This window comes from Vigna unguiculata, chromosome 5, assembly GCF_037176805.1.
Source record: "Vigna unguiculata cultivar grain cowpea cultivar isolate G323 ecotype 2 chromosome 5, ASM3717680v1, whole genome shotgun sequence".
NCBI lineage: Eukaryota > Viridiplantae > Streptophyta > Magnoliopsida > Fabales > Fabaceae > Vigna > Vigna unguiculata.
Window position 1 is genome coordinate 45407540 of NC_140796.1, and position 26000 is coordinate 45433539.

At 29.7% G+C, this 26000-nt stretch overlaps 3 protein-coding genes across 3 annotated transcripts; 1 reads left to right on the forward strand and 2 right to left on the reverse strand.

Moving 5' to 3' along the window:
- Positions 1–7009: 7009 nt before the first annotated feature.
- Positions 7010–8284, reverse strand: LOC146886476 (B3 domain-containing transcription repressor VAL1-like). The gene is made up of 3 exons (XM_085673103.1): positions 7935–8284; positions 7286–7367; positions 7010–7211 (listed from the first exon to the last, which is right to left on the reverse strand). The coding sequence occupies exons 1-3, from the start codon at positions 8114–8116 to the stop codon at positions 7107–7109; spliced, it is 369 nt and encodes a 122-aa protein (XP_085529229.1). The 5' UTR covers positions 8117–8284; the 3' UTR covers positions 7010–7106.
- Positions 8285–8760: 476 nt separating this feature from the next.
- On the reverse strand, positions 8761–13954 carry LOC114183803 (uncharacterized). The gene is made up of 3 exons (XM_028070944.2): positions 13741–13954; positions 13467–13521; positions 8761–9148 (listed from the first exon to the last, which is right to left on the reverse strand). The coding sequence occupies exons 1-3, from the start codon at positions 13823–13825 to the stop codon at positions 8986–8988; spliced, it is 303 nt and encodes a 100-aa protein (XP_027926745.1). The 5' UTR covers positions 13826–13954; the 3' UTR covers positions 8761–8985.
- A 2785-nt stretch (positions 13955–16739) lies between these two features.
- LOC146886477 (uncharacterized) lies at positions 16740–20380 on the forward strand. Its single transcript, XM_085673464.1, has 3 exons — positions 16740–17718; positions 18414–19386; positions 19759–20380. Exons 1-3 carry the CDS (start codon positions 16740–16742, stop codon positions 20378–20380), a joined length of 2574 nt encoding a protein of 857 aa, XP_085529590.1.
- The last annotated feature ends 5620 nt before the right edge of the window (positions 20381–26000 follow it).

Sequence of the window (26000 nt, forward strand, 5' to 3'; positions counted from 1 at the left end):
AAAATTTCATTTTAACAATATTTATTTTAGACTTCATTATGTTTTGACTTCATAATAAATTTGGAAACGGGCTGGACGACCCAAATGGGTTGGTCCGACCCGAAGACCCAAATGGGTCGAGTTGATCGGGAAACCCGGACAGGCTAGGCTAAGCCGACTTGATGATCCAGACACGCCTCATCAGCTTGACAGCCCGATCGTGCCCATCAAGTTCGTCGACCCGGCCCGACCCAGCCCGTCTAGGTCATTAGCCCGACTTAGCCCCACTAGATCATCGAGTTAGCCCAACCCATCTAGGTTGTCAAGTCCGTCTTTGTCATCAGGCCCACCCAGCCGTCTGTGTCGCTGGGTTAGCCCGACCCAGCTAGCTCTTGAGGTCGGTCGGTACCTTATGGGTCTTTGGGCCAGTTCGGCCCGTCTAGGTCATCGAGTCGGACAGGCTTGTCGGGTCGTCGAGCCCATCCGAGTTATCAGGTTAGTCGGGGCTGTATGGGTTGTTGGGCCTACCTGACATGTTTGGGTTGTCGGGCCTGCCCGATACCTCTAGGTCATTTAGCTCGTCGGTCCATGTGGGGTGACGGACCCGCCTGGCCCGTTTCGGTCATCGGGCTCGCCCAACCCGTCTTGGTTGTCGAGTTGACTAGGCCCTTCTTGGTCATGGAGCCCGTCGAGCCTATATGTGTTGTCGAGCCCGCCCGACCCATTTGTGTCGTCGGGCCAGCCCATCATGGTTGTCGGGCTTGTCGGGTCCGTTTGGGGTTGAGTTTAGAGTGTGAGGTTCAGTGAGAAGAATTTCAAATTTTACGTATTTTGAGGGTATTTGAATTTCTACTAATTTAGCTAATTGAAATACTTCAAAAAAAAATGATTGCATTTTAAATGCTTTTTAATTTTTATATCTAAACAAAGCATTTCATTACAAAGAAATCTAAATTCTTCAAAAAAATTGAATTGCTTAATTAAAATACTTGATCCAAACACACCATAAAACTTTCAATCCAATCATGCAATTGTAACAATTTATATCAAATCATATTTCCAGAATTTATGTATATCCAATACTCACATACAAACATAAAATCACCATCATTTGCACAATCAATCATATTCCAATTCATCCCCAAACCCTCGTTGAACCATCATGTTTGTGCAATCGTAAGAACACCAAGGTAACATCACACAAGGACAATTATCAGTAATTTATACCTTTATACTTTAAACACGATTAAGAAACTGTATAAAAAGCACCCAATATCACAAAATCCAGCCAAAACGTAGAACTTGCCAACGTTGTTCGTGTTGCTTAGCGGGCTTTCATTGCTGTTGAACGATTTCTAGGAAAAACCTAGAAACTAGGTTCAAAACAACTTGGGTCGTCGGGTAGGCTTGCATTGCCGCCAGGCGGTTTCTGGGTTGAAACCGAAAAAAATAGCATAAACACATGAAAGAAACACATAGGTACAACTCCCACCATACCAACCCTCTATCCTCTCCTTAGATCAAAACGTTCATGCATACTTAAAAAATAAAATAAATAATTAAATATATCCCTAATGGCATACATAAGACTCAAACCCAAGTCCTCTCAACAACACCCATCACACTCAGCCACTTAAACTACCATTGCTCATTGTTATGATAATACAATTTAATTCTTTTAGATGTATCTCTCGTCCACAATTATCGTAATTAAATATTTATTCTTTATTTAATTTTCTCGGGTCTTATAGTTGAATCTTGGATCGTGGATTTTAGTGCACCTTTACATGATTCTCCTTGTCAAGACTTAAGGAAAATTTCAAAACTAGAAAATTTTGCAAATTTCATCTAGCAGATGATGAAGCTTTAGACATTACAGGCATGTGAGATATAAGTCTTAGAACTTCTACTGGTATAGTCTGGACATTGAAGGATGTCAGATATGTTCATGTACTTAAGTGAATGTTAATCTTTGTGGGCATGGTGGATGTTCAAGGATATTGAGTTATATTCAAATATGGCTAGTGGAAGATGGTGAAAGGGAAATCTAGTTGTTGCTCACGGCTGGAAGAAAGGAACCCTCTACATGGTAGAATTACCTACAAAAGAAGTATATCCAATTAGTGATGATGTTGGTCACCCTTTGACTCTGTGGCACCGAAGACTTGGTCACATGAGCGAGAATTTTATGAAGGTATTGGTCTCAAAGGGGAAGATTCCATAATTAAAAGAGGTAGAGGTTGGTTTCTATAAACTATGTGTGTTTGGGAAGCAGAAAATAGTTACTTTTGCAAAGACAGGGAGTGCCCAAGCTTGAGAAATTGGAGCATGTTCATACAAATGTGTATAAGCCAACATCAGTCTCATCATTAAGAGGATCACAATACTATGTCACCTTCATTGATGATTCCACTAGAAAAATGTGGGTTTATTTTTTGAAGAAAAAATCATAGGTATTTAATACCTTTAAGAAGTGGAAAGTTGCCAATGAGAATGACACATAGTTAAAAATTAAATGTTTAAAGTCTGACAACGATGGTGAATAGTAGTTATGAAGTTGTTGATTATTGTACTGAGAATGGAATTAGAATGCTTAAAACTATTCTTGAGACACCTCAGCAGAATGGTATTATTGAAAGAGTGAACATGACCTTGAATGAGAAGGCAAAGAGTAATTGATGTAGGGTTACCATATAGTACAACCATGGATGTAGATAATTTTGACTGAACCACGTAAATATTATGTTCTTGTTATTTTACTTTTGTCTTGTAATTTCTCGTGTGCATGTGTGTTTGTGATTCTTAACTCGCGAAACACCTATAACCACTACGAAAATTCATTAACAATAAAGAAATATGTTATTGAGCTCTTGGAAAACACTCTTTATTTCAATGTGAACAAGTAGATGTTCAGACAACTAACCTTAATGCAAAACACAAATATAATTCAATCAGACGAAACCACTCCCTATGAAAAGTCAGCCACAAAAGATGAAGAAATGAGCTATTTTGGTCACCAATGGATGTTTTATCGCACCTAGTGTCGTCGAAGGAGGAGAGAGAAGTCATGTATGCAGGTTTTTGGGAAAGGAAAAGCGAGGAAGAAAAGTTACACACAACATTTTGAAAACTCATTTATGTCTGAATCTTTTAAGTTAGACATATAAAGTCTCATGTATGTCGAACTTGTACCCTTGAAGTAAATGAGACATTTTATGTCTGACCTCAAAAGGTCAGACATAAAAAAATTGCTCCATTTACGTTGAATCCTTAGGCCCCAATGTAAAAGCACGATGGTATTTTTATAAATAAAAGCAATTTTTTTACGTCTTACATGAAAAGATCATACATATGAAAATAGAATTTTCTTTTTATGATTGTCAATAATATCATAAAAACTTAAAATCATTTATTTACTCGAAGAAGGTATAAACTAGAAATTTATTTATTTTGATAGCTTTATCATATGATAAAACTATCAAAATAAACCATGCTTAAATGTTTTTTTTCGTTAACTATCATCTTTTTTATTTCAACAAGAAAACAAAATGAAATTATCCTAATTTTGAACATAACATCAATCCATGTTTAATTCAAATCTAAATTAAAATTGGATTTCAAATTTTTTATTTCTATTTTTATTTTCTCAAAATAGTAATTTTAGCCGTTCACTCGCTCTTTTTAATTTGTTTTTCCTTGTTAAAAAAAAATAAAGATAAAATATGAGCTTGTTTTATAACAATACAAAATTAGTATGTATTTATTTAACGTTTAATTTTTTTTATCGAACATAAACCATGTGACCTAATTAACTTGTTTTTTCATTAGAGATGCATGACAATAAAATGATATTAGTATATTCCCTCTTTTCCTTTATAAACAAAAATAATAACACTAACTTATTAAGATAAATTAAAATAACTAATTTTAGTTAAATTATTAATTTAAATTTTCTTTCAAAAATTATCATATAACTAAATAGTTGTTTTAGAAAAGGAAATAAATTATATATCCAAGACTACGTTAATATATAACTAAGTTAGGAAGGATTACATCTTAATCTCATCTGCTGATTAAAAGAAAAAACATCTTAATCTCATGTTGGAAGAATAATAAAACGGTCTTTATTACCAATATTTTTAGATTTTAAAACAGGAAAAGAGACAATAGTATTAATATTCCACTATAAAAAAATATAAATTTAACTTTCGAGTTAATCCAACATTAATTAATATTTAAAACAAAATAATTTATATTAGTTTTGGTTCAGCATACACTAACTAAATCTAATAAATTAGTTTCAACTTACCGAATGTTAACAAAATTAAAAAAATATTAAAATCGATGGATATTAACTATTTATTTTTAATATTTATATTCATTTAATTTAATATCAGCTTAGTTGATGTTAATTAGAATAAATAGACAGTATCTAGAAAATATTAAAAATCAATAAGCTAGAGATACTAAATAAAACAAATATTACAAATAATTAAGATTATTATTGGGTTAATGAATGTTAATTTTATTTATTTTTAATATTTATGTATATTTAAGTTAATATCGATTTATCACATACTAATTAAAATAAAGCTACAAACATAAATTTAATAAACGTTAACTAAAATAAATATTGAAATTAAATAAATTTACTATTAATTTAACGAACATTAATCTTCTTTATTTTTAACTAGCGTAAACACAAGCACTATCACGCCTGTGTGTATGTATTTCTTACATATACATGATATTATATTAGTAGGTAATGATATTGTAATATTATTAAGTTAATATATAAAATAAAATATATTTATTAGAAATAAAATAGAATATATCAGAAAAGATAACAGTTGATAAATAGAAAAAAAAAGAATAAGCAGATATAGACAATTTTATACAAATTTATAAAAATAACGGTCAATTTTTAAAAATTTAATAAATAATTATATTTTAAAGGGTAAAATTGGAATTTTGAAATATGAAAGCAAAAGAGGAAATCTCTTTATATATTGTTATAGATATTTATATTTATTTAAGTTATATATTTTGAATTTGTTTCCATTCTTAACGATAAATATGAATAGTAAATTATTTTTAATTTAAAAATTTTTTTGCGTCTCTGATTTTCTAAAAAAAGTTTTTTTTTACAGAATTACAAATTACATCTTATTTGAAAAATAAATACTTAAGATTCATTAAAGAAGGTGATCAAGTTATAGAATTTCCTTTGTGAATATATATATATATATATATATATATATATATATATATATATATATATATATATATAGGTAATATCTTTCTTTGTTTTGCAATTTGAATTAATATCTTTCTCTAGTGTCTGGTGTGTGTCGTAGATAATTGAGTATTTTTTATCACCTTTGTAAATATTCATGAAAGGTGTTTCATTCAAGCGGTTTTGTATGATTTCTCTAATTAGACAATTCAAATTTTTTAGTAAAAAATCTAATTAACTGAATATAGATTTGAAAATAATCAAACTGATTTAAAATTTCTTGAGTTTTCGAGTTTTTCTTTTGCTCCTCATTTTGAATTTTTGTTGATATTGGTATTTATTAAGTATTGCATTAAATTCCTCTTATCATTAACAACTTTGAATAAAACTTTCTGTCAAATTTCTGTAAAATTTACTGAATTCTGTTCATCCCTTTTTTCATTTTATTTTTAGTCATTCTTTGATTTACAATTGATGTCTAAAACAAGTTAGTAGAAGTTATTCAATTTTAATCCAAAGTATCTAGTCATTTACAAACATTTAATTTAATACATTATTAATTTAAATAGACTTTTTAGAAAATAAAATAAACTACATCCATAAAACAAGGCTAATATAGCTAAATTAAGAAGGACAACATCTTAATCTCATTTAATGTCATGTTTGGAGAATAATAAAGTGTCTTTACTACCAATATTTTTAGCTTTTAAAACGAGGAAGACAATAAAAAATATTATTAGTATTTCTTTTAATAAACGCACAAATTAAAAATTTATTTGTCTCACATTAAACTTGAGGCTATATATCTTGCATATTAAGTTGCACTACAAACTACAAAATTTATAAAAGGCAAAGATCTAATTACATTTACTGTTTTGCATTTAGAATTAACTTTATGACTTTTACTAATCTAAAAAAGAATCATATTAGTTTGTCAGAAAACATATATATATTGTTCCAACATTTCTAACAACTAAGTAACCAACAACAGTTTTGAATTTTTTTTTCTCATTTCTTATTTCACCAAATTTCAACTTTTACTATAACTATTTTATAATGTTTATTTATATCTTTGACAGACACCATTTAAAAATCAGAATCATTGTTCACTGTAATTATTTATATAACTTTAGTGATATTTGGTAAGTATAAATTATATTAGCATTGGTGAATAAATCAATTTATTTATATAGAATAAAGTGAGGTGTATCATTACCATATTTATAATAAATTAATATATAAAAAAGTAATTAAGAAAATATACCGTTTATTTCTTATATGAAGCAATAGAGAAATACTGTGTATTATATATATATATATATATATATATATATATATATATATATATATATATATATATATATATATATATATATATATATATATCATTTTTAGATTAGTAGAGGCTTATTGATTAGTAGTTGTGTGAGTGCATGTACTATTATTTTGTAAAACAAAAAATGGGAAACTATTTTTCAAAAAAAAAAAAACTTTAAAAAAATCTCCCAAATCAAACATATTTTTTTATGATCCAATTTTCAAAATAAAAGAAGTATATATTTTTTAATTCCTTAATTTAAATAAAGCTAACAATTTTATCTTTAAATAAAATATCAGTTATATGTGTTCATGACCCTGACTTTGCTACTGTATTCAAAGGGAGCAATCATAAAATATATGATACTATCATAGGAATTTTGAGTGTATCAGAAAGAATATATCATATCATGTGTATTACTGCAGCAAGTACTGAGGAAATGATGACATTCACAACAACAAACAGAAAACAAACACTTGGTTTTCCCATTATATCAATCTACAAAACTTTCTAACTCTCTTTGCTTCATTTTTCTTTCACTGTGATGAAGAACTAGAAACATCTCAAATGCCACTATTCTCCTCGTATCAATTTCCTTGCACAAACGTTGCAACAAAGTTCTCCACCATACGAGAACTGAACTTTTGAATTTGACGCAAGGCATGCACAATGCAACTTCTGAAAAATCAAGTCAACACTTCTTACTTCAACAGAAATCACTTTTAGCCAACAAATAAAAATTCCAACCTTACCGTCAGGCAAATTGCACACTCTAACCATCCCGCAGAATGTCTATGAAATGTCTCACAAAAGATTCCTTTTTCATAGAAATAGCTACATTTTCAAGGTTCAAACCAGTTATATAAGGAAACTATTTAAATACAGAAGTTAACAATTTATAAAAGTGTCAGATGAAGCAAATATTTTACTACTGCTACATAGTATTACAATAATTTGAACACTATCTAGTCATAAAAGAAACTTCTTGCAGTTATTTTTTCTATACATGTCATAGTTTTCAGTTTTCATACATTTTATCGAGAATTAAATACATAAAAATATCTTGTGTCTGAACCATTTATTTCAATATTATATCATGAACACTTTCATTGTGAAACTTACACAGAGGTATAGAACTTGATGAACGTTAACAATGCATGAATACTAGGTCACGATGGGAATGCGAAATACCCTTTCCACACTTATCTATGAAGTTTTTTTGTGATTGAATAAGACCCAACAACAACATGATCACAAAGATTTACATGCAGTCTCATAAACCCATCAAGAACTCACAAAGATCGAACATAATGAATCAGAAAATGTACGTGTATTGAAGAAACAAGAGAAAGAAAGAAAGAAAGAAGAAAAGATTATTACAAGTAAAGAAAAAGAAGTTACCCGCATCTGTGGCAGAGCTGAGCTAGATTACCATCGCGAAGAGGCCACCCGTTAACAAGGTTTGTTATGTCGGACTTGCACTGCATGCAGGTGAGTTTGTTCGCTGTAGAAGAAGATGAGGAGGAGGAGGAGGAGGAAGCAGAGGAAGAAGAGAAGGAGGAAGAAGATGATGAAGAAGCCATTGAAGCTTTCACCGAGAAACAGAAAGAGAACTGTGAGAAAAATAACAGGTATCAGACTGTACCAAATGAAAAACAACCGACCCATGCAGCGTATAATATCTTCTTAACGCCAAATATTACGCACCAAAGAAACAGAGCTGGAATATGTAGGCAAGTGATAAAAGAAAAAAAAAAGGTGAAAATAGAAATCGTTTAGTCGAAAAAGAAATTTAGATAGAAATTTAATTAATCGATTGCTAAAAGAATAGAAATAACTCTTTATTTTATATATAATCAATTATAGTTATCTATATATCTATATATGAACAATCTGTTAACGTAAATGAGGATGGGGTTTGTTTACGCGTATTGTATTTTCTCCATCAAAATATTGTATCTTCCATATCTTTAAAGGGGCCTATATTTTATTTATCTTATTTCAATTATACCTCTTCGTTTTCTTAAGATATAATAATTTATGGACTAAAATATATTACAAGTTTTGTTTTTCATTAATACTTTTAAAACAGAAAAATAAGAAAAGAATAATAATTTTCATTGTATATTAAATTTAAGTTATTGGCAATTTCAAAAAACCATATAATTATTCTGGTTTGCTTCACATTGGATTATTGAACTTCATCCATATCTATGACGCTGATAGGTGAAACGGAGCTATGACTTTACCTTAACATCATTGAGACAACAGAATGAAAGTACATAAAATCATAATTACCATAAGGATGCAACAAAAAAGGAGCCTCATTCTTAAAAAGAACTCTTAACCTAATAAATAATTATATCTAACTACTGTAAATTATAAAAGGAATGTATCTTGCAAGATATATCAAACTTTCTCCAAGTGATGATGATATGAGGCACTTGAGCGTTCATTCATAGAGTGATTTCGCAGATTTAACTCTACTTCTTTTGTTTTCATTCTTGGACACCTTCTCAATGGACTTCTCGTTAGCGGATACAGCTTTGGCTATTGCTTTCATCTTTCGGACATTTTTTGATCTCTTCATAGGCCTTCCTTTCTGCTTCATCTTCCTGTTTTATAAGATATCAACAGTTAAAAGCTGTTTAGAAGAACAAAATATTAAGAGAGCGGCCACATCATATCTTTTTGCAAATATATGGAAACATGAAGCAGGTGATCCATATTTAGGTGCAAACGGAGCCGGCATAAGACCTCTGCCCATACTTGAGGAGCAAACAGAGCAAAAGTATGAAGGAAAAACAATGTTAATAAGCGTTTTAGTGACAATAGTTAATGAAACAGAAGTAGAATTTCTACTGGAAAGTAAAAAACAATGCTTATTGGTGCTTTTATGACACTGGCTAAGGAGTAACAGTGTTTATAAGTGTTTTTATGATACTGATTAAGGAGAAATGTTAACAAGTTCTTTTATTTGTAATAAGTAAAAATGAAAATAATTGAATATTTTTAGTAATTGAAAGCAATTAATAAAATCTATTACATGCTTCTTAACTACTGTCTTTAGAACATTAAGCAATACTCTCAAAGAAAATCTGTCATGTTTTGTTTAATAACATAGACAATCCATCAACTCAGCAAACTAGCATGAAGAATAGAACTTGCATAGTAAGACAATTCCTACTATTAAAATTTTGGCATTAAGTTTTGAAGTACCAAGGTCTGAAATGAGGAATTATCATCTATTACTAGTAATTGCAAGAGTTAAGCTGAACAAAACACGCAAGCCATATTCAAACATCTATTAGGTCATATACGTCAAGCCATCTACCATCTAAGAGCTCACAAAAAACTTCTGCATATAGACAAAGTCTTGTAGCACAAGACGTGTTCATCAATACTAGAAACTCAAAGCACTGGCAGACGGTGTATAAACAATACAGTTTGACCATCCTGATTTTGAGGTTAATTTTGATAAAAAACATGTTCTATGTCAACAAATGACTTCGTACAATCTTGTACACACAAAAGCATGTTATCTCGTGTCACAAGACTAACATGCTTCGACATGCAGCTGACTTTCTGGAAAAAACATGAAAAAGGTCAAACACATGCCCACCTAAGGCACGGAAAGCTCAAAACCTTCTGAAGAAACACATGCAAGCTCTACCAGTAATATCTAAGACGCCTATACAAGGAGATGCTCATGCAAGGACCACTAGAATATTACCAAAAAAATAAAAGAGAAACACGTCCAATTCATGCAAAAAGATTGCACGCAAAAATTTTGACATAAAGTGAACACTAAACCGTGTATTCTAGTTTAAGAAAGACCTTTTACCTGTAATTTATTCACTTACTGAAGTTGGTGTCTTTTCAGGAGTGGTCTTATTTGTAAATCCTCTCTTTTAAGAGTTGATCTCATTTTCATCAAACTCTTGTTTGTAAGTCAAGAGTGACAAAGAAAACAATACTCATGAAACTTAGGAGTGACTTTGTGTGAAAAAATACTTAATTTCTTGATCTTAGGAAGAGATTGAGAAAGTTAGTCGGGAGGAGTGACTTGATGAACTCTTGAACCAAAAATAGGAGTTAGAATAATTGTTGTAATAAGTTGATTAGAAAGGAATCCTTTATAGGTTGCTTGAAACTAGATGTAGCTAAATTTGAGTGAGTAAATTAGTATAAAAGTGTGTATGTTTAATTTTCTGTTATACAAATAGCTTATCAAATATCGGCTTAACCTCTTTGTAAAATTCGTTTAAGCCAAACATTGTATTCAACTAGACGATCACTCCTCTAGACCATCTAGTAAAAGTTATTTTGTTTTCCAAAGCTTCAACAAAAAGTTTTTTAAGCTTTATTCAAACCCATATAGAGCTAACTTGTTATTTCAACATTCATTAAACAAAGCATTGAAATCACTAACCACATATTGTCCATTTGTAAATGATTTATTTTCAAATTATTAATATAGAAGACCATTATAAAAGTAATTAAGGAATGGCAAAACAAGATGTGGTCTGCTACGTACTAACAGTTCACAAGATATCAAGGTATCAGACATCACCCATATATATATATATATATATATATATATATATATATATATATATATATATATATATATATATATATATATATATATATATATATATATATATATATAGCGTGTGTGTGTGTATGTGTATAAACCCACACTTGGAACTATAATAAACTAAAGCAGGAAGCAGCACATGTTACCTTATAGACCTTTCTTAAAGACTAAGTAAGGTAAAAACACAAACAACTTGTGTTTAATAGCTTACAAATAAATGGTAAATGCAAGGAACTGCATTGTCTGCACTCCTTGATATGAGAAGATACAGAATTCAACAACTCAGTCCTCCAAAACCTATCATGTTATGAAAGAAAATGGACAAAGATCCTTCAGAGCTGACAACTATTACACGCTGCATGCCTAGCCTATTTACCCCCACAAACTCTCTAAAACTAAGCATACCTTGTCAATATGACAGAAAATGAAATTAAAAAGTCCAATGTGCTGGTTGTAAAAATAAATAAGAGGAAAATACCTTATTGACCTCTTATTTACATTTAAGTAATAGATATTTCTTACTTTTGTGGATTAGAAAGATAATAAAGTCATGTTACTTAGGATTACAATTGTAAGGCTACCACGAAGTTATCCATACTTTTCCTAGATAATTAACTTTGAAGCAATAGTAAAGAAAGTCACTACTGAGAATACTCAATCAGCAAGCCCATCAATTGCTCAACGAGTGGCACATGAAGAAACAAAAATGCAACAGGTTGAAGTTGCACAGCAAAGGGATAGGACATTGAGCGAGAAGCCTCGTAAGTACATAATTTGCTATGTCATTTTCGTTAAGTGAGTCTTATGTTGCTGAGCAAAAGTTGACTTTATGGACTGAAAACTGAAAACGAAAGGAAGACTTGGCTATGCAAGAGGACAACTTTTGCATTAGATAAAAACAAATGGTTGCATGCTCTAAACGTGAAAAGAGCAAGGGGGTGACTTATATCTTCAAGCTTCACAATTTCTTGCTCATTTTGGTGCTCCAGGAATGTCTGGGAGTAGTTAATATCCCATTCATTGGGGTTGGATTAATAAATCTTGACTCTATGTACTTTCTTTTATATTTCAATATATTTTTTCTTTTACAATTCCTGTGTTCTTCATTTATGCTTCATGTGCATGGTTTAATCATCTATGCTTTGTTAAGCTTCATTGCTTTGGAAAACATTTTAGAAGTTGTAGACCTACGGTTGAACAATGATGAGATTTCATATTAGACATACTATTTAATGTCTTAGTCATTCTTATAACACTTACTTTTATGCAAATATTGTGTTAAGATAAAAGAGAATAAATTTCTACATTAAAATTTAGGCTCTTTCCACTACAATTAGGGTTTTGATTAAACTACAATATGAATGGAAGAGTTATATTGGAAATTATAATTAAAGCTTTGGAAACTATTGTGTCATGTTCATGAAATCCAACTGTGGTTATATCTTTATACCCTTTTAATCAATTTTTATAAGTTTGCAAGTCTTTTAGAAAAACTATATAAATCTCATTTAATTTGTTGTTTCAATTGAATAGGATAGTATTCAATCTCTTTGCTTCAATATTGATTTAAAGCTTTTTAAGTCTTAGTTAATAAATATCTAAATTGTCCAACTAGAGCAAATAGCTATAAAGATGATTTGATTTATCAATATACAACTTCAATTGGTATGTTTGCTGAGAAGTTAAAATCTACTCAACCACATCGCAACAGCAATTGCAAACCACTACTATGATATTCCCAGTATAATCGTAACCACAATCTAAAACCATGCATTTGAGTGAGTGAGAATAAAGGCCTAAAGGAAAGGCAATATACATACACTACTATTGCACAGAAAAAAGGTTATGCGAGGACTCAATTGCAATAATCTATAAGGCAGACATCGGACATGACACTGTCACAGACACTGGGACATTGCTAACATCTAAAATATAGGATAAGGCGACACCGCTAATATATATAATCGTTAAGACTTATATAATTCACACTATAAAAACAAATTTGTTATAGTTTCCCGGTAATAAAATCTTTCACAAAGTAACTCTAAATAAGAAACACGTATCTTAATAGTTAAAATAACTAGTTAAGTTTTATACAGACAAGCTTGAAAAAAAGAGCCATGCATTATTCATAATATAAATGGTTTCATTTCAATTTCTTTACTACTTTTGTAATATAGCATTGTCTACGAATTGTTTTCGCCAAGAATAAGTGTCAACTTCCTTTCCTTACTCATGTTCAAGTTGTGTCAAGATGTCTAAGAAGTGTCAAAGAGGTGTAAAGTAAAATTCACTATCTATCTCTCATCACTAAAGAGAAATTAGTTACTTACATATTGATGGCACCGGAAACCGCATTTTGAACTCCTGACTCTGATGTATCCATTGCTGCAAGTAAACCAATCTCAATTTTAGAGCACACCAAGGAAGTAGAAACCAAAATTTAAAATTAAAGTAAAACAATGGTTTAAAAGGGATAAGATTTGTAAGACAGGAATTAAGTTCCAGTGAAAGATTAAAAGAATTACAATTTCAACTATTTTCAATGTTTATTTGAACCAAAAGCATAGAAAGTAAAAAGGGATCAGGAACCGATGAATCAGGTACCTTGAGGTTGTTCCGAAACGGGTGCGTCGGAGGTATCCATTGAAACGACACCGTTCCTCTTCTTCTTATTCCGATTTTTCGCCATGGTTCTGGGAAGACGAGGCGACGGCGATGCAGAGAAAGTTCAGTGCGGCTTGTTTTGGCGAAACCAGGTACCCTTTTCTATTATGCGTTAAAAATTAAAATGTATTTTTGGAAAACACAATGTTTATTGTCTAGCTTAACACAGGTGCTAGCCTTACGTATGTATTTTTTAAATATATATATTAAAATTAAATTTATTAAAAATAAAGTGAAATATATAAAAACAAATAAAAAAATAATCATCGATAAATAAAAAAAAAAAGAAGGAGAAACATCTGATTTTATAAAAAATTTATAAAAATAACGGTCAATTTTTAAAAATTTAATAAATTATTATATTTAAAGAATAAAATCGATATTTTGAAAAGTGGGAAAGAATCCACTTTATATATTATTATAGATAATTTATAAAAATATGAATTATATCTCATTATTAGATCGATTTTATCTTTCAATAAATATCGATATTATAAATATAAAATGTTAACTACTGAAAAAACCCAAGTCTCAAAATTATTCTATATTTATTTCCATATGTAAGTTTCTCGAAATATTTTATATCTATTTTTATGATTTCTAATATGTTATTCATTTTATTCCCTTTAATATTTAAAAAATTATAAAAAATAAATCGAAGGCTAATTTCTACCACATCCTACATTTTACAATAGATGCACAATTAGAATACAAAGAATGAACCATGGTTTTAATTTTATATGTATATACATGGGTTTCACCCAATCTGCAAACATATTAAATTTATCTCAACTCAAATACATTTAAATAGGTTAAAATGAGTTATATAATTAGTTATATTATATATTTTCTTTTGTTGTGACGGTAAAAAAAATTATTTCTGATTTATTATATTTATTTTTTATTGGTTGTGTTTTATTATTGAGGTCGTTAATTATAACGATATATATAAAGAGAATTTCCTCTTTCGTGTCCACATTTTATAATATCAATTCTATTCTTTATCATATAATTATTTATTAAATATTTTAAAATTAATGATTATTTTTACTTATTCTCTGTAAAATTGTTTATTTTTTTTTATTCATCAACAATTAATTTCTCTATTTACCTTATTTTATTTTTAATAAATAGAAATTTATTTTATATATTAACTTAATAACATTACACTATTATTACCAACTAACTTATTATCATTTATATTTAAAAAATGCGTACACACAGGCACAATAATGTCCATGTGTACACTAGTATAAATTAAATTTGTGGTCAATATATTTTAAATTGATGTGGTTAATATATATTATATATAAAATTTTGGGAATTGATATTTTTAAGTACGAAAATTTTTATTATTTATTAAAGAGAGTTAATAGTTATTGTGTGAGAAAAACATATGATCTTTATAACTCTAACTAGAGAAGAAATATTACATATTACGTGAAAAAATTCTCAAACTAAAAAAACTGTGTTTAAGACCACATAAAAAATAAATGAATTGATGTTAATATAAGTTTTTTTCATAAAATTTTGATTTTCTAAAATTTGATGAATTAATTAATTTATTAAATAGATATGTGCTGATTAAAAAAAATTATATAAAAAATTTATATTTTTATACATAACTTTCAGATGTAAAAAGGAACTAAAAAAATATAATATTCATGAGGGTGTATAGGGGTGCAGAAAGAAATATCCAAATTTAAATTTTGAGATTTAGGTTTCACTTAAGAAGCAGCTTCTTCAACCTCAGTTTTCTACTTTCTAGATTCCATTTCGAAGTTTTACTTTCTGCACCCCATAATTTCTTCATGCATGCTCCTAAGCTTCTGAAATGACCATCTGACCCTTTCAGATTTCAGAAGTTTTTCAAAATTTTATAAACAATTTCGGAACAAAATTTTCAAAACGTTATTTTCGGAAGGCATGAAATATGTTTTTCAAATAAATTACTCGGGATGAGAATTTTGAAAAGAACTTTTGGAAACTCATAAAATACCTTTCGAAAAATGGATTTTGTTGGGTTTTATCAGTTTTTACGCAGTTAGTTAGTTTGTTAGTTTCTACGTATATAATTAGTTTTTTTCTTTTCTAATCTCTATATATATATAAACCATGTTTGACCACAGTACAGTGAAAATATCAAAAAGTTTACTCTGTTTCTTTCTCTCTCTCCACTTTCGCTTTTCTCTTTTTGTATCTTTTGGCTTATCAAGATGATAGCAATCATAAAACTCCAATATGGTATCAGAGCCAGGTTTCCCTCTTTGCTTCTTTTTTCGTCTTTCCAAATCTTTCCTTTGTTTTTTCTTGATGGCATCAGAAAACACAGCCACGACAGACGAATCCCAGAATCCTTCGAGTTCTTTCTACTTGCATCCTGGTGAAAACCCAGGAGCAACGTTGGTCAATATTCAGCTTGATGGGTCTAATTACCATGCTTGGAGTCGCGCCATGAAACGTGCCCTGATCTCCAAGAATAAACATAAATTCCTTGACGGTAGTGTCAAAACTCCAACCCATGGAACCATCCTCCATGATGCCTGGGAAAGATGTAACATGATGGTGATATTGTGGCTTACGCGTGCCATGAATACTCAGATCGCGCAAAGCGTTGTGTATATTGAAAACGCAAAAGATTTATAGGATGATTTGCGCGAGCGATTTTCCAAGGGAGACCACTTCAGGATCTCTGATCTTCTTCAAGAACTACATTCAACCAAATAGGGAGAAAGATCTGTCAAGATTTTTTCACGGATCTCAAGGCGTTGTGGGAAGAACTTGAGTCTCTCAGACCAACACCAAGCTGCACCTGTAAGGTTAAGTGTGAATGTGACTGCATCAAAACTGTTATCAAGCACAAATAATCCAAGTACATCATGTGTTTTCTAAAATGACTCAATGACGTTTATGGTACTGTGAAGACACAAATTTTGGTAATGGAGCCATTGCCAGGTATAAACCGTGTCTTCTCTCTTGTTATGCAACAAGAACGACAAATAATTGGGAACAACATAGAAAGCAGTAAGATCTTGGTGGCTGCAGCGAACACTGAGGATCAAAGAAATTCCAAGAATCATGAGAATTGGAAGGGACAAGGACAAGGACGAGGCAAAAACAGGAATCAGAATAATGACAAACAATGCAGCTATTGCCACAAACTATACCACACCATAGATGAGTGTTATGCTAAGCACGGTTATCCCCCTTGGTACAAGACCAAAGGTGAAAAGGTGGTTAACAACACTATTGCTGAAAAAGACGAAACTGTGATTAAACAACATGATCAACGACCAAGCAAGGAAGGTAGTATTTTCTCAAATGAACAAATGCTTCAGATCATGAAAATGATCAAAGAAGCCAAAGGTGATGTTTCTCACAAAGTTAACAATCTGATGTCTGATTCTACTGGTGAGAAGGTTTTAATTGGTAAGAACAGAAACATTACATGGATTCTAGATACCGGAGCAACTAACCATGTTACCTTTGATGTTTCTAATTTTGTAGTTTTTAGAAAAATAAGACCCACGTGTATTAAACTGCCAAATGGGTCACATATATTTGCACACTATGATGGGACTCTTCAACTATTTGATAACTTTTTCTTGCATAATGGGTTTCTTGTACCTGAGTTTGCATTCAATCTTATTTCTGTGCAAAAGATTGTTAGATCCCACAACTGGAAACTAATTTTTTCCTTTGAGTTGTGTCAGATCCAAGATGCCCGTTCTTTGAAGATGATTGGAGAAGTTAAGCTCCAAGAAGGATTGTACCTGCTGCAATTGTCAGCCACAAAGAAGATTGTAAATTCCTTCTCCAGCATCACTGAGGGACATCATGATAACTCGAAGATTCAAGATGGGGGAATTTGGCACAAAAGGCTGGGACATCCCTCAGATAAAGTTCTACATCTTGTCAGTAAACGTTTTCCTTATATTGTCTTTAGTGAAACCAAACCCTATGATGTATGTCATTTTTCAAGACAGACTAGGCTTTCCTTTAATAATAGTAGCTCGTATTTTGAGCATGTTTTTGATTTGATACATGTTGACATTTGGGGGCCCTATGGCACCACCTCTATACATGGACATAGATTCTTTCTGACTATAGTGGATGACCACAACAAGTTTTGTTAGGTGTTCTTAATGAAAACGAAAGTTGAAACTAGGGATGCTTTAACAAAGTTTGTGATCATGATTAACACTCAATTTCACAAGAAAATTAAAATCATACGTTCTGATAATGGAAGTGAATTTATGTGTAGAGACTTGTATGATAATCTTGGTATAATTCATCAAACCAGCTGCATAGAAACCCCCCAACAAAATTCTATTATAGAAAAAAAGCATAGGCATATTCTGGAAGTTAGTAGAAGTCTTATTTTTCAATCTAACATTCCTATGATTTTTTGGTCCTATGCTGTTATGCAAGCTTTTTTTTAATAAACTGTTTACCAACTAAAGTCTTGAAAGAAAAAACCCCTTATGAGTTAGTATATGAGATCACTCCAAATTTAAATGATGTTAAAGTGTTTGGATCCTTGTGTTTTGCCTCTAGCTTGCAAAGAAATAGGTCTAAATTCGACATAAGAGCTAGAAAATGTGTGTTCTTAGGTTACCAGAATGGAACCAAAGGATATGTTGTGCTGGACATTAAGAGTAGAGATATTTTTGTTTCCAGAGATGTTGGTTTTCATGAAAAGGTGTTTCCTTATGCCAACCATATTGATCATGTTCTGCAAACAAATAATACTTGTCAAATATCATATTTTAATCCTTTTTTTGAATCTATCAATTACAATGTTGGAAATGTGCAAACTGAACACAATCATTCACACACTGAATCTCAAATTGAAAAAGTTACTGATTCTTTGAGACGCTCTACTCGAAATAGAAGAGCACCTAGTTTTTTACAAGACTATCATTGCCAACTTAGCTCTTATACAAACAAAAACAGTAAAGATATCCTTTATCTTATATCTTCACGTCTCAGCTACAGTAAACTTTCTTCTTCACACTTGAAATATGTTCTTGCTATGTCCACCAATAGAGAGCCATCTTCTTATAGTGAAGCTGTCAATTTTCCCGAATGGAGGAAGGCCATGACAGAAGAAATTAGAGCCCTTGAACAAAATGAGACTTGGGAAATTGTTGATCCACCTCGAGACAAAAAACCCATAGGCTGCAGATGGGTTTATAAGGTAAAATATAATACTAATGGTGACGTAGAACGCTACAAAGCAAGGTTGGTAGCCAAGGGTTACACTCAACTGGAGGGCATCGACTATTTGGATACTTTTTTCCTTGTACCAAAGTTAACCACCATCAGATTTCTACTTGCCATTGCCTCTGCCCAGAATTGGTTTTTGAAACAATTGGATGTGAACAACACATTTCTCTATGGAGATCTAGATGAAGAAGTTTGTATGCTTCCTCCACCAGGGTGTGCTGATATTGAAAGCGGGAAAGTCTGTAGATTGAAGAAATCCCTGTATGGCTTGAAGCAAGCCAGCAGGCAATGGTTTGCGAAGCTCTCATCTCACCTTAAAGCCTCTGGTTTTTCTCAATCTGCATATGATCATTCATTGTTTGTAAAAATATTCGAGACTAACATCACTGTTCTTTTAGTGTACGTTGATGATATTATACTTGCAGGAAATCATCTCTCTGATATTGAGCAAATCACGCAATCCCTAGATGACACCTTTAAAGTCAAAAATTTGGGAAATTTGAAATAATTTCTCGGGCTGGAGATTGCTAGATCAAGTGAGGGAATCCATGTCTCACAAAGGAAATATGCCTTAGACGTCTTAGCTGACAATGGTCTCCTTGCTTCAAAGGCTTGTGCTACTCCTATTACCAAAGAAACTAAAGATTTGTTCGAATGAGGAGTTCCTCTTAAAGACATCACCCCATATCAAAGACTGATTGGGCGACTTCTTTACCTAACAAACACCAGGCCTGATATCAGATATGTCGTACAGTTCCTAAGTCAATTCATCCAATCCCCCACAGAAGAACACCTCGCAGCTGCCCATCGTGTCCTTCGCTACATTAAAGCAGCACCTGGACAAGGCCTCTTCTTCCCCAGTAACTCAACTTTACAAATAAAGGGCTTTTGTGACTCTGACTGGGCAACTTGCCCCAACACACGTAGATCTACAACTGGACTATGCGTCTTCCTTGATTCATCATTAATAAGTTGGAAATCGAAAAAACAATCCACCGTCTCAAGGTCTTCATCAGAAGTAGAGTACCGGGCCCTTGCCACTCTCACTTGTGAGATTCAGTGGTTGAAATACTTATTGGATGAACTGCAAATTAAACCAAAAGAGTCTGTTGTAGTATACTACGACAACCAATCAGCGCGTCACATTGCTTTGAATCCCATTTTTCACGAACGAACGAAACATATCGAAATAGATTGTCACGTCATCCGTGAGAAGGTTCAGGCCAAACTCTTCCAGCTCCTACCTATAACTTCCACGCATCAAGTCGCTGATGTCTTCACAAAGGCACTTGATCCTGGCATCTTCAAAAGTGTTGTGTCTAAGCTCGGATTACTTGATATTCACTCTTGAGCTTATGGGGGCGTGTTGGGTTTTACCAGGTTTTACGCAGTTAGTTAGTTTGTTAGTTTCTACGTATATAATTAGTTTTTTTCCTTTTCTAATCTCTCTCTCTCTCTCTCTCTCTCTCTCTCTCTCTCTATATATATATATATATATATATATATATATATATATATATATATATATATATATATATATATATAAACCATGTTTGACCACAATACAGTGAAAATATCAAAAAGTTTTTTCTGTTTCTTTCTCTCTCTCCGCTTTCGCTTTTTTCTTTTCGTGTCTTTTGGCTTATCAAGATGATAGCAATCATAAAACTCCAATAGATTTCGGAAATATCTTTTCAAAACACATGAAATATATTCTTGAAAATACTTTCGATAGAGTTTTATTTTTTCATTTTCTCTTCTTCTTTTTGTCCTGTGCAGCGTTGTTTCTCTCTTTTTCTTCCTTTAGGTAACAGTGATGATATGGTGTGGTATAATGATAAATAAAGTTTGGAATTTTTCCTTATATTTTAGGAGTGCAATTAGTAATTTGAAAGTGCAGGAAGCAATAGACTTCACTGCGGCATCATTTAGATTGGGCTTTTGTTACTACTGGACCCATTTTCTTCTCCGTCACTTCTATTTTATCTACGGAACAAAAACATAAAAGTGAATAATTTATTTCAACCTAACAATCAAAGTCTTCCCATCACACTCACTCATAGTTGTTCGATTAAAAGTTTGAAGCTTTGGATCAGACGTGAAAAATAAAAATGATTAAAAAAATCCTTTTGAAAGGTAAATCCAAACATGTCCTTAAAAGAAATTACTGAAAAACATGTCCTTAAAAAGTGTTCGACACTACATTACAGACAAATAGTAAAGACAAGGAACAGAAAAGTTAAAGTAAATGAATTATCTGATTAGACAGTACGTAGAGGAAGGAATTTTCATCTTTTAGAATGAAGTGCAATCATCACTGTCACAATATACCTTTTTTCTACTGTAGTTGTTCAAGAAACTAAAATATTACGAAAAACGAATATGGAGGAACAAGTTTGGTATGTTTAGATTTTTGAGATTGAAAGTTAGATAGAGTTAAAGAAAACATTTTTATCCTTATTTAATGTTTTTTTTTTTCTTTCACAGAGCTCAGAATGCTTTCTTTTTTTTTCAGTCAGAATATTCTCTGTTTCAGCGCAGAATACCTTCTTATTTTATAAATTTGTATTTTTCTGAAATTTAGTATTATATTATTTTAATTTTTTTATTATTTTTGTTTAATACAATAATTTTATAAGTTTGATATTTTAATTCATGTTTCATTTCATAGAAATATATATTTAAAATAAATGAAAAATTATCTTTTCATTTTTATGGATAAGATATTACTTAAAATTTTATATTTTTAAATCTTATGTATCTTAGTATATTCAAATTAGTAGTTCTTGCAAAAGTTGCTTTCTAAGTTCAGTATATAACTTATATTATACAAATGTTATTGTCATTTATTGGATAAATAGATTATTTATCATAACAAGTATTATTGTAACATATTTTATTTTTATTAATATATATAGAAAAACTAAGATTAATACACAATTATCTTTTATTTTTTGTTTTTTTTATGAATTTAAAATTCGTACCTTTAAGGATAATTATTGGATAAATACATTATTTAGCATAAAAATTATTAATATATTTTATTCTTAATATAATAAGAAAAATATTATTATTTTAACATATTTTATTTTTATTAATTGTTATATATATTTATTAAAAGAGAAACTAAGATTAATATGCAATTATCTTTTACTTTTTGTTTTTTTTTATTTTGTGAATTTAAAATTCTCACTTTAATGATAATTAGTTTTGATAATTATTAAATTTAAGTTTTTTGTCTTGTTGTACTCAAAAAAACGTCGATGCTCAATTCATAACATTAAAACAATCCTTTATCAAACGAAATCCAACGTCACTTCAATTCTAACATTTAAGCAATTTTTTCAATCAACTACAATTATAAATAATTTTCCTTACCTGAAATGTTTACTAGTTTACATTTAAATCAATTTTTAAAACTAAGCAACAATATTATTCTAAAATCCAATAACTTAAAATAATATATCTAAACATAAAAAAATAGTAAATATTTAATCTAATTTAAAAAATTATTTTTCTCAACTGACCTAAAAAATAATGACAAAGTCATTGGAAAAGAAAAAGAGAACAAATTAAAGTAAATGAGAACTTCTTTTGTTTGAGAATCTAACAAGTTAGAATTAAATGAGAACTTCTTTTATTTGACCCTTATATCCTTAATTACAATCATGTGTGATAAAATTCTAAAATAAATGAGATACAAAAGGAAAAATTTGAAGAAAAAAAAAGGAGAGAAGAGATATAAGAGAGAGAAGGAAGAAAGAAGGGAAAAAAAAAAGAATGGGTCATTATATTAAAAAAATAATAAAAATACTACTATAGTGTAAACTTTAATCTAAATTAAGTTATAATAACATATTTTTGTTATACTTATTTGATATCTTAAAATATCAAATGAGAATTTATATTAAAGTAAACTAAGGATTTTGTTACTCTGTCTCTAATTTTGAAAGCAAAGCTAGAAGAATGGACTAATAACTATATTTTCAATGTTCATACCAAACGTGAGCTTTGATTATAAGATGAAAGAAATATTTCAGAAAATAATGATTATGTCATTGACCTATTATCTAACATATAATTTCCTAAACAAATTACATAACATTCTTTCATAATGTAATCATATTTTATTTGAATTTATTTTTTTGCAGTACTATTAAATCATTTTTGCAGTTGGCAAAACCTTTTCAACTCTCACTAACTGCTTAGTTCTGTTGAAAGGAAAATGTATTTTTAAGTGGAAAACATAGAGAAGGTATTTATTGGGTTAGGTAACAAAGAAAAAATGTTACTTTTAATTACATTCATATTTTTCATTTTTACTTATATATGAGAGGGAAAAAATAAAAAATAAAAAATGATATTTTTTTTAAAATCATCCCTCGTCTACTTCATACATATATGAGTATATTTGTAATTGTGTTTAATTTATTTTTTTAAAATGAAATAATTTTCTTCATTTTTACGCAACTTTTTTTTCTCAGATAAATGGATAGTCATTTAATCGTATTCCATTTTTTTTTCTTTATACTTTCTTTTTCATTTTCTTTACCTGTAACCCAACTAAGCTAAAATTTAATGAATGAGGTTGCATGTTTTTCTAACACTATTTTTATTATATAAGAAAAATATTTTAAAATATCAGACTAATTATTAAACTGACGTAGAACTGAATTCTTGATTAATATTTTGATTTAATATATATATATATATATATATATATATATATATATATATATATATATATTGAAGTTTTGTTTGATTAATGAATAAATACTTTTAAGAAGTTTTTTTAAAGTTGGCCAATTGAAGCTCATTTTTATAATCACAATTCTTACTGCTTTTTCGCATTATGAAATCAAATTAACCATTCGTTTTTGGATTGAAAAGAGACCAAATATTATGGTCTAAATAAGGTTTTTTTGGACCTCATATCATATGAAAATAATACACCCACATGGTGTTTGTGAAATAATGATGACATCAACCATTATTTAAACTACTATAGTTGGTTATTGCTAAATAGAATCTAAACATGTTCATTATTTTCCATGAGAAAATAATATTTGGCCTTTTACAACTCCTAAATCAGAAAAACAAATGCACTTTTGAGTTTATTAATTAATATGATTAGATCACATCATTAGTTTAAAACTTTTGATGCAAACTCCAACAGAGAGAAAGTTTGACATGGCATAAGTGCACTCATAAGTTAACAAATTATGACAAATTAATCACCAAACTATTTTTCTATTGATAGAATAATATTCATCTATCATAATCATGAATATGACAATGATATCTGTTATTGTTGTGAAGAACATGGCTCATTGCTTTGTTTAATCGTTGTAGATAAGGATAAGTATAGTCAATGGCATGGAATATGGAGCTTCTTTTCCCTTCATGCACTTTGTGACAGTCTTAAATAAAATCTAATGTTCAAATATAAAATCAACTTTATCAAAAATATTTGGTCAGATTTTTTTTTAAAATTAATCTTCAATAAAAATAATAAATAATTCAAATATAATATGATATAGTTAAAAAAATAAAATAACTTTTAGCGCGCGCACAAACACATTTTAAAATCAATTATATAAAAATAATTTTACTAAAATATAAACCAAAAAACTATTTAGTAATATGTGAATATACCACACAACAAAAATACTTTTCTTAAATGAGACATTTAGAAAGAAATAACTAACATAAATACCACATTGTTATTTATTTAATAAAGTGACATGAATTATTTTATGATAATTACACTTTTTTTTTTCTTGGGATGAAGAAAGTTATTATTATTATATATGCAAAGTTAGGACATGCCTTTTAAATGTAATAATGTTGTTGTGTCTCACACGTATCAAACATAGACACGTATAAGTGAAATATCAAATTCAATATAATGATTTTCTAAAATCCCGTAAATTTAATATACAAGTATTCATTTTCTCAAATATTTTAACATAATCTATTTTATAGGCGTATTTTCTTTATATATTAGTTAATCTTTTATTTTTACTTAATGTAAATTTTTTAACCTATACAATTCTAATACATGATAAATAAATTGTGTAATGACTAATTAATATAATTGTTTAATATAATTCCACTTTAGGAAATTAGTTTTCTTAGTTTTTTTTATTAGTTGAAAGTAATTTGAGTGAAAATAAAATGACTTGGTGTACAAGGTAGGCAAAAAAAACGGGGCAGTTGGTGTTGTAATGTTGTATGGCACATGGTAGGGACATGACAGGCATATATACTCATGAATGAAGTTTTGTCGGAAAAGAAAAAACAAAAAAACCACACAAATTCACCTTATTTGTTACCATGATGGAAGATCTGGTACAGCCATTATACTTCTCTTCTTATTCTTTGTGTAATTTTGTACTTATTGTATACATACAACTTAATTAATTTCTCTATTTCTTTTATCACTGCTATTTGCCTTCTTTTTACTTTCTTTTCTGTAAAATAATTTGATTTATTTATTTACAATTACCACGGCTAAATTAAAAACTAAGAACTTTATTATAAATATTATTCAAACTCTTAATTCAAAAGACGTAGAATAATTGATTGTATAAAAGAGGAATAGCAGAAAGAGAGGTGTAAGTAAAATTAAATATGTGGTGAGTGAAATGATATTTACTAGACATTTATCATAACCTGATGTATGATACAAAAAAAATGAATAGGAAAAAATCATGTAAAAGTAATGTAATGAGTGAAGATATATAATATTATTTAATGAATATGTGTATTTTAAACTAAAAATAATAATGTCACTAAAGGATTGTATAATAATCTAATTAGGTAATGAATAATAGATAAGGAAACGAGGGTGCATGATTGCTGGCCTCTGTATTATTTTAAAATTTTTAATCTTTTTTATTTTTTATATTCTAAAGTTTTTAAATTGAATGCACGGGACACTATTAAAAAAATAATATCGTAACTATTTA

Bases quoted from the DNA above. Each gene is read 5' to 3' on its own strand.
- LOC146886477 (XM_085673464.1), top strand. From the start codon at position 16,740: ATGGAGCCATTGCCAGGTATAAACCGTGTCTTCTCTCTTGTTATGCAA. The intron at 17,719-18,413 runs GTAAACGTTTTC...GTGTGTTCTTAG, and splicing joins TAAAGTTCTACATCTTGTCA to GTTACCAGAATGGAACCAAA. The intron at 19,387-19,758 runs GTTTGTAAAAAT...AACAAACACCAG, and splicing joins TCTGCATATGATCATTCATT to GCCTGATATCAGATATGTCG.
- LOC114183803 (XM_028070944.2), bottom strand. From the start codon at position 13,825: ATGGCGAAAAATCGGAATAAGAAGAAGAGGAACGGTGTCGTTTCAATG. The intron at 13,522-13,740 runs GTACCTGATTCA...GTTTACTTGCAG, and splicing joins CGTTTCGGAACAACCTCAAG to CAATGGATACATCAGAGTCA. The intron at 9,149-13,466 runs GTAAGTAACTAA...CTTATAAAACAG, and splicing joins GTTTCCGGTGCCATCAATAT to GAAGATGAAGCAGAAAGGAA.
- LOC146886476 (XM_085673103.1), bottom strand. From the start codon at position 8,116: ATGGCTTCTTCATCATCTTCTTCCTCCTTCTCTTCTTCCTCTGCTTCC. The intron at 7,368-7,934 runs GTAACTTCTTTT...TTGAAAATGTAG, and splicing joins CAGCTCTGCCACAGATGCGG to CTATTTCTATGAAAAAGGAA. The intron at 7,212-7,285 runs GTAAGGTTGGAA...TTGATTTTTCAG, and splicing joins AGTGTGCAATTTGCCTGACG to AAGTTGCATTGTGCATGCCT.